General features: G+C 41.9%; 1 protein-coding gene across 4 annotated transcripts; it reads right to left on the reverse strand.

Annotated features, from left to right (window-relative positions):
* Nucleotides 1–45: 45 nt before the first annotated feature.
* Nucleotides 46–8,151, reverse strand: LOC106653662 (protein mahjong). Of its 4 annotated transcripts, none has more exons than XM_014373191.2 (13): nucleotides 7,580–8,150; nucleotides 5,318–6,549; nucleotides 4,780–5,251; nucleotides 4,313–4,689; nucleotides 3,556–4,219; nucleotides 3,279–3,464; nucleotides 2,967–3,208; nucleotides 2,639–2,875; nucleotides 2,294–2,483; nucleotides 1,923–2,216; nucleotides 1,435–1,843; nucleotides 1,114–1,350; nucleotides 46–1,029 (listed from the first exon to the last, which is right to left on the reverse strand). In XM_014373191.2, exons 1-13 carry the CDS (start codon nucleotides 7,580–7,582, stop codon nucleotides 839–841), a joined length of 4,734 nt encoding a protein of 1,577 aa, XP_014228677.1. In that variant the 5' UTR covers nucleotides 7,583–8,150; the 3' UTR covers nucleotides 46–838. The 4 variants fall into 4 exon arrangements, with proteins under 4 accessions (XP_014228677.1, XP_023314454.1, XP_014228678.1 ...); XM_023458686.1 differs by lacking the exon at nucleotides 7,580–8,150 and adding an exon at nucleotides 7,008–7,132; XM_014373192.2 differs by lacking the exon at nucleotides 7,580–8,150 and adding an exon at nucleotides 6,662–6,931.
* Nucleotides 8,152–8,675: the final 524 nt, after the last annotated feature.

The following is an 8,675-nucleotide window of genomic DNA, read 5'->3' on the forward strand; positions in this document are numbered from 1 at the left end:
AAACAAATGCTACGTTGGGTGTACGAAAAAGAATAAGGCCTCGTGAAGTCTTGTGGCAACATTCATTTATTTTTTTTTCTTTTAATCAAATAATAAGACTTTGTTTAGATTCTTCATGCTCTTTTTTCATCATCTTCAACACTGATAGATATAAACTCCTTTCTTTTTTATCATTTTTTTTTCGTGTTATCATCGTGTTTTTTTACGACGAAATAAACACAGCAATATTATACAACTATAATTATACAATTTTTTGTTTTTTTTTTCACATTCAAAATCGGCAAACGCTTGCCGTCCATATTATTACAATTAATATGAGTAACGATGATTGCAACGTTAACTTTCAAAATTATTTCAAACTGATTTTCTCTGTTCGCAAAATTTCAAAAGTCAAAAATTTTTTCCATTTCACACGCGCGCTTCATTATTTATTACAACACACAACAACACACATGCACTCTGACGCATTCATGCATTATTATTTTTTTTTCTTATTACTTTATGCACTTTAAATTCAATGATACTATACTTATTTTTAATATTAAATGTATGGAAAATAGAAAACTCTTATCATTCAAGACAACTTCGACACATTTACTCTCAGGGATAAACAGCGCGAAACCCGCGCGACGTTTTTCTTTCACCCTCTCTTACTTTCATTTTTACTTCGCACACTTTTGCATCAATTATTTGTATTTTCTCACTGAGTGAAGCGAAAACAGTTGTTGCACGACGCATCAGCGCCGCACCAAAAAAAAAACATTAAATCATCTCTTTTTACTTTACGCACGACATTGCAGAGCGTAACATAGTAGTATCCTGACACACGGCACGTTTATTATGGATAAAAAAACTCGTATGATCCGTCATTATCCGAATCAAAATCGGACTCAAGTGCCTCGAACACGCGTTCAAAATCGGATGCACCGCTTGAGCCGTCGCCATCGCTGTTGTTGTCGCTATCGTCGTCATCGCCGCGCTCGTTGCCATCGCCATTGTCATCGTCTTGGAGTCCGTTATTGTCCCCATCTGTCATCAATCAGATAGGTCTATTAGATCATATACACCTTTCTTAGGTAAAATCTTGATTTATAATTTGGTAAAAAATTATACCGTCAGGATTATCTGATGCTATATTTGAGTCGTCATCGTCGCTGGCGTCAAGATCATCCTCGTCTTCGTCCTCTTCGCCCTCGTCCTCGTCGTCTCGTTTTCTGCCAACGTCGTACAAACGCACAACGGACTCTTGGATACGTTCGACATCTCCTCCCATATTTTCAACGACGGCTATTTGTGAATCGAACTTGTTGCAAGCCAAATCATAAATACCGCGCTTCACATCAAAAGTTGCTATTTACAAGAGAAAAAGATACATTTAAAAATAATCTGCCTAGCATATCAAGTAATGCGTTTAATTTATTTTTGATGACTTACCGATGTTGCTGTAGTCTAGCGCGTCGACGGTTTTAAAAGACGTGACCAGATGCTGATCACTGTCGTGCTCTAAATCTAACGATATGGCGTATAGGATACTGTTTACGGGCGAAAATTTGATGTCCATCTGATCGAGTGCTGGCACGGTTTTCAACAGTTGATACGTCCTCAAGTCCCAAACTTCGGTATTCGAAACAACTTCCAGTCCATTTGGATGGAAGATACCGTTGAGCGACTCATTGAGTTTATCGAATTTGTGAATTTCTTTGCCCGAATTCACATCCCAGAGTATTCCGTCGGATAATATGAGCTCGTCGTTCATACTGAAAGTGGCTCGATTTCGCGAGTAATTATTCGATATCGAAGGTTTGAGAGTTTTTATTAATGTCCCCGTGGCCAAGTCATATATCTAAAAAATAATAGAAATACGTTATAGCACATTTGGTAATAATGAATAACGGGCGGAAGTATAATTTATTTCAACTAACCGTAGCTGCCTCTGTTTGTGTGCCTACAATTTTATCTTGGAATTTGCTAAATTCAACGTGTTCCTCTTGTTCTAAGGCAATTTTCATTTCAAAGAAAGTACCAAGACTCCATAATGCAGACATCGTGCTTCCCCATCCTGTGCTGGTTAACAAAAGATCACCTCGTCTATTGGTCTCTAATTCGGATACATACGATTCGTGACAAGAGTAAGAGGCTTCTTCTGCGCCACTGCGAACGTTGAACATCTTTACTTCGCCAGCATATGTACCTAGGAGTAGATATTCTTGACATTGCTGTTGAAAAAAGAAAATGAGACTTGGGTCAGATGAATTTAATTTCAATTTCAACGAGTGGAAAAAAATTTACTCACAGAAAATGTACAACAGGTAAACGAGCCATCGGTTTCGGCAGGCCGGAACGTTTTAACGGGACAGAATCTACTGTAAATGTATTTTCTATCGAGTCGCATACCGTCGAATCCTTGCTGTCTTCTCGCTAATCTGACGGTGACATTTTGTGGTGTAGAATTTTTTTTGCACGGGTCTGGGCACTTGTGTGGTCTACAAATAGAAATATATGCTCATATTAGTTATTTAAAAATCATTAATAAAACTTTTTAAAAGTTTGCAGTTTTTTTTTAATTAAAAAAAACTTCTCAGTGCACTCGAGGTCCAGATAAGATAATTAAGCGCACTGACGAAATAATTTTACTTACTCGAATAGATTAAACTGTGGAACCGTAACCATGGGATTTTTACAAAGAGCGTGTTGATTCGTTAGATATTCCGTGATTATAATGTCCAGTGTCACGTTTGGTTTCGACGATGCTATGGTAAGTGCAGTACTGCCTGGATCTCGAGATATTGGTTTTTGTAATCTACAAGCTGACTGTGAATTATTAGCGGATGTCGGCGGCGGACACACAGGCGTTGAGATCTTATCAGTGTTTTTCCTAAAATAAAAAATTTGTAATAAAATCATTTTGCAAAACGAATTAATAAACTTCACTACTCTTTCTTTGAAACCAAAAAGAAAACACATACTTTTGCGTTATTTGTAATTTAATCGGCTGCCCATTACTCGCTGGACTCTGAGTCAAAGAGTCGACTAGTTTGAGCCTGATATTGTTGCTGTGGCAGGGAGTTGCATTTGGAGCTGAACCAGGTGTGTGCGCAATAAATCTGTTGTTCGAGGTAGGCGTCGTTGATAAGCGAGAAGTCGAGTCACGTTGAGCTGTTCTGGATCCTGTGTACAAAGTTAGTGCTGGCGAGATGGCCGGTCTTGGCTGCTCGAAAAAGTGATGATTAATAAATCAGCATTGATCGCATTAAGTTTATGTTCAATGTTCAACTTACGCTCGTTGTTAAAGGAGTACTTCTGTAAGTGAACGGAGTATAGCTCTGACTTTTAAACAATTCTTCTTCTTCTTTTTGGAGCATACTTGCCGTTTTGTAAAAACCTTTCGACATCAGGTATTGATTTATAAGTTGTATCACTTGCTGTTCGTCGTATCGAATATCGGTCTGAGCTACTACATTTAACTTTAAACGAAATTATTTACGATTAGTACGGGTTATTTATTTTTCAAAACGGCATACTATCTCTTTGCGAAAAAGGACAAGACGAACTTACTCTGTGCAAATTGTGCAGAGATATCTCGTACTCCGCGCCGGTCGGCTTGGCCTTGCCCGACACCCTCTCCATCAGCTCCATGGCGTATTTCTGAAACATGACGTGCTCCTGGCGCTTCTCGGGCAGTATCGACTCCTTCATCAGCTGCTGAATCGTCCCGTCGGTGAACATCGGCAGCTTGCTGATGATCTGCCTGACGGTCTCGCTGCGCGCCAGACCGGCCAGGGCGCGACAGGCCAGCGCGCGAATGCTGTCGGCGTCGGTGATGGGCGTCTTCACCATCATCAACTGCAGCAGCACCATTATGCCGTTGTTCGACCTGAAGCTTTCCCAAATCAATTGAATGAGCTCCTCGCTACTGTGGGTCGTGGTCTTTTTCTTGGTCGAGCCGCCGACCGAGAATCGCGCGACGTTACCTCCGATGCGATTCACCGGGGCGCACACGCAATTGATGACGACGCGCAGCGCAGCGCGCTGCACGTCGGGATCGACGACGATCTCCGACTCGGCGGCGGCCAGTATCAGATTGATCGACATCGCGTTCGACAGATCGGGCACCTCGATGCGATCGCACAGCATTAGCATGGCTTTCGGCATGACCGTGCAAATGGCTATGACGTCCAAACAGGCGCGAACCGTTTCCGCGCTCGACGTCGTGTGCACTCTGAAAATAAAATTAAAAGGTCAATGGAGTTTTCCTTCTACGTTTTATTCGCGAGCTACTCCGCGGATATCTGCGAGAGAGAGAGAGCCTTACCGACTGGAGAAGTGCCATTCTCGCGCGAAGGCGATGATCTGCAGCAGCAGCTGAATACCGCCCAAGCGATAGAGCTGATCGACCGGCGGCCATTGGGCTCTCAGCGGCATGAGTTCCTGCAAAAGTTCCACCTTGGCCTGCACCCCCTCGGCGCTCAGCTTGCACGGCTTGCAGGTCGAAAACGTGGATTGCGTGTTCTCGCGATCGATCCTCATGTTTTCAGCCCGCTGAAGTGTTTCTGCTTTCCAGTACAGGTGCGATTCCATGTACTTTTTCAGAGCCACGGCTACGTGTCGAACAATCTGTCGCGAGGCGCATTCCTCGTCGTCGTTCAAAGGCTGCTCATCTTCGACGTTCAATAATGGTAACGTTGATATCTGTTGTAAAAATTTTATAAAAATAATCCGTGAGCGAAACAGTTCGATTTAAATCGAAAGAACGTTGAAAAAAAGTTTTTGTTTACTAACCACATTGTAAAGTTTTCTCAGACCATCTTGGTTATCGAATTCATCGAGAATTTTTTTGAAGGGAAAAGAAAAGCCGAAGAACATGGTAGCGTGACACCTGCCCGAGTCGTGACTCCTTTCCAAGAGCCACAACGCATAAGTAACCAATTCCTTTATCACTTGCTTCGGTAACAGACAGACTTTCTCCATCGCGTCTTCGCAGTAGGCGAGATAGTACAGACAGATGGACACTCCTGTTGCAGCCACGCTAGGACGAGGAACGTCAAGTAAACATTGCAGACCTCCAATACTGAGAAATTCAATGGAGAATTTCTTGTGACAAAGCAAGGAGGCTAAATATTTCAGTGCCTCGAACGCTAAACGACTGTCTTTGGTTTCTCGAACGTTTATGTATTTGATGATGAGCTCGAGGGCGTTTTGCTCGAAAACATGTCCAAGAAATTCTTGATACTCTCCCATGGGTGTGAGGTATCTGTTAAAGAGAAGACATTAAAATAACTGCTACTAAATGGTAAAATATTTTATCAATGATACTAACCTGAGGATGAGCATTTGCATTGTTGCCAAAGAGGCCGGATAAACTTGAATACTGCCAATGACGTATGATTCCATTTCAGCCCATGACGAGTTGGAGTTGCATTCAAGAGAAGAACACGGGGTGCCAGTACTTTTGTTATTCAATAAAGATGAATAATTGTATCTAAAAGAACCATTTTTTTCCGATTTAGGGGTCGATAATTGACATTTTGTTGGAGTTGATGCTGGACTTTTTGTTTCTGCATTTTGATTTTTGGCAGGTGACGTAGGCACAGATGAAGTTAGCGCAGGTGAAGATAACTGTACTTTATTCGGTGTGCTATTAAATTTATGAAGAGGAGGAATAGCCAATGGTGGTGACATCATTTCGCAAGATTCTTTGTCTTCTTCACTATTTTTGAATTTTTTTCTAACTGGATGGGAGGAGTTGTCACCTGATTCACATTCAGCATTCTCTTCTTCTTCAGATGAATAACCAGCCAATTCTGTTGGACTCTTTTTTTTACTGTTGACTTTGTCCCTGATTTTTCTTTTACTAGAAAGAGTTTTATGCTCAGAATCTGCTGAACTGTTTTGACCAAGATGTGCAAAAGGTCGATTGGCAACATTTGCCTGCCTTTCGTCTGCTGCCTGCTTTTGTAGTTTATGTAGACGTTTCAGCATCAATGGAACCATTTTACCATTTTGCTCACGGAAACCAGTTGCAATATCTTGAACTTCCATTGCAGCCGCCAGCAATCCAGTTGCGTAACTCTGCAGTGGTTCTGAACTTTTTTCAGCCCAAGAGAACATTCTGAGGATAAGACCTTCCATATCTGGCTGAAAAACTGCTGATGTTTCTAGACCAGGTAAAATGTCAAGCATGAGGCGACAGGCCGCTGTATTTAAATGTCTAACATCTTTGTTTCCTATGCCATTTCTGATCCAATAGTTGTCTCGTAAGTAGTCGTTTATGAGTTTTGTCATGAAACTTTCTTTCCTAAACAGAACTTTGAGAATGTGACCAAAGTTACAGTCTGGATCAGTTCTGGACGGGTGCCTTTCATCGAAGGGATCTGGATCCATTTTGTAGTAGTTCTCTGTTTCGACCTCGATGATTTCTGCCAGTCGCTGCAATGTGGGTGTAGGATCATAATTTGTCTGATTCTGTTCGGCCTCCCACAATTTTAGAACTTCAACGACGTCAGTCATTTCAGCCAGTGATTCGGCGTTAGCCATCTGCTGGTCCATCGGCTGTAGTTGTCAAAAAGAAAAAAAAAATATTCAATGATTAAAAAACATTGCATCATTGTCATACATCATAACATTACACAAGCAGCTAAACAACGCTAAATATCAAGCTCACGTTAAACGTAATTTTAAACTGGCTCCGATACGTCAAACGTCATTAATCGCGAATCGAACTCTGCATCCAAACCCCTTGCAGACCAGCACCCCCGTATATGCCGTGTATATGCGTATAATAATTCCCGAACTCTAACCTCGGCAAGCGCAAAATCATGAACTGATCACGCGAAAAGACTTTGTTATATTATTGGCACGGTACGATCTATAGCCAAGAGTTTGACGCGCAAAAGTACGGAGCACATCCACTACGTTTTTGTTAATGTCACTGCGTGCTCTAGCGAAGCTGACAATAACAATACCTCGACGCTTTACGACCCAACGATTATTATATATGCACTACGTACGATTAGACACGCTGTACAATAATAATTTGATAGATGCACGCGAACGCCGGCAGATTCTTTATTACAACGCGGTCTCTTTTGTATATGACACGGGCGAGAAGCGGCGCCGCGACTGATGATTCGATCATTAGCACACACACACACAAAAGCACGGATTTTGATTGATCGCGTTATTTTTTTTTTGTATATCGGCGTTGTACGTATGGAATGACACTTTGTGGGCCACGTGCGCGGCTCTCCGTCGCGAAAATTTGCGCAAAAAGTTATAGCTCGGCCCCAAAAACTTCGAGAATCTCCGAGAGAGCAGACGAAATTCCACCAGCGATTATCGCGAAATCCCACCCACACGCCTTCGTATCTAAAACGATTCGAAATGAAGCGAGATTATTCGGGAATAATAGCTTCCTGGAAATTCTCGACCGACCGACCGCCCAGCTGGTCTATGCAAGATAATTTTCTTATCCAGCCGGATGAGTCGACAGGTGCGACGAAAGCGAGTTTTTAAAGGATGACAAGAAAAAAATAGAGAGAAATCATGGTTCTAAAGTAGATGCCAGTCCGGTAATACGTACCATTGTTATTAAGTTTGATTGGCCGATGCCTCCGGTTCCTTTTCTTTTTCGCGATTCAACAATGCGTTCAACGCTTGTTCCAATCCGCGGTGCGTCGTCGTCGTCGTCTTCAACACCACCAACGCTCAACCCTGCACCAACCAGCAACTCTCGTCGGGCTCGTGTTCTCGCGCAAAAACACGCGCGCGCCTCGATCGATAAAAGGTTATGTTTCGCAGCACGGGTAAGGTAATGTTTCACAGTGATGATCGCTCCGCGAACTAGTGCGCGTGCTCCGTCTTGGACTTCAACTTTCGAGGCGAATATGTTCTATCCTTATCGATAATTCGGCGCAATCGGTTTTCCTCTTTTCTCTCTTAGCACTTGGTATATATGTATGTGACCACTGACGAACTCGGCACGTTTTTTTTTTAATTACAAAAACAACGCTTTTTACAAATACAAAATTTTTCTCTTTCTTTTTCTTTTATTTCACCGAACTGTGAACGCTGCCGAATTTTTGAGGTTTGCGCTGCAATGAAAGGCGGCAGGCAGGCACGCAAGCGGCCCACGAGGAGCTGATACAGTGGGGAAAAAAGAGAAAACGTGCTGCCATGTGTGTAGAGGTGTGTAGCCGAGAGATGGCCAACTGTCAGGCGCACGAGTACGACGCGCGCATGAGCGTTATTTTAACTGCGAACCGAGCGACTCCGTAATTGTCTCGCGCCGATTCAACACGTGGGTACTGCGAATGGTGTAAGTCGTGTTACAGGCCGAATGTGTATATTGTTACGGGTGAGATAAAAATAAAGAAGCTTTCGGTTGTATCACTTTATTGTTACATTCTATACTCTTTGATAACAATAAAATAAAAATTATTTTGGTTACGACGGGCACATACACTTTTTTTCTCTTTCCCCACTCCTTTTCTTCTTTGATAAACATTGAATACGTGATTCTTTTTTTTTATTCTATCCATTCGTTAACTATGATATTATTTGTAATTATTTATCGGCTAACGCAATACATACTTTTTTTTTTTGTTGTAAAATAGTAGATTATTACAAAAAAAAAATCATATAAATAAATGAATAAACTTGGAAAAGTCGATCGCTGC

This window comes from Trichogramma pretiosum, unplaced genomic scaffold (genome assembly GCF_000599845.2).
Source record: "Trichogramma pretiosum strain Unisexual culture from Peru unplaced genomic scaffold, Tpre_2.0 scaffold75, whole genome shotgun sequence".
Lineage (NCBI taxonomy): Eukaryota > Metazoa > Arthropoda > Insecta > Hymenoptera > Trichogrammatidae > Trichogramma > Trichogramma pretiosum.

Bases quoted from the DNA above. Each gene is read 5' to 3' on its own strand.
- LOC106653662 (XM_014373191.2), bottom strand. The intron at 5,252-5,317 runs GTTAGTATCATT...TCTCTTTAACAG, and splicing joins ATGCAAATGCTCATCCTCAG to ATACCTCACACCCATGGGAG. The intron at 2,484-2,638 runs GTAAGTAAAATT...TTCTATTTGTAG, and splicing joins CCACAGTTTAATCTATTCGA to ACCACACAAGTGCCCAGACC.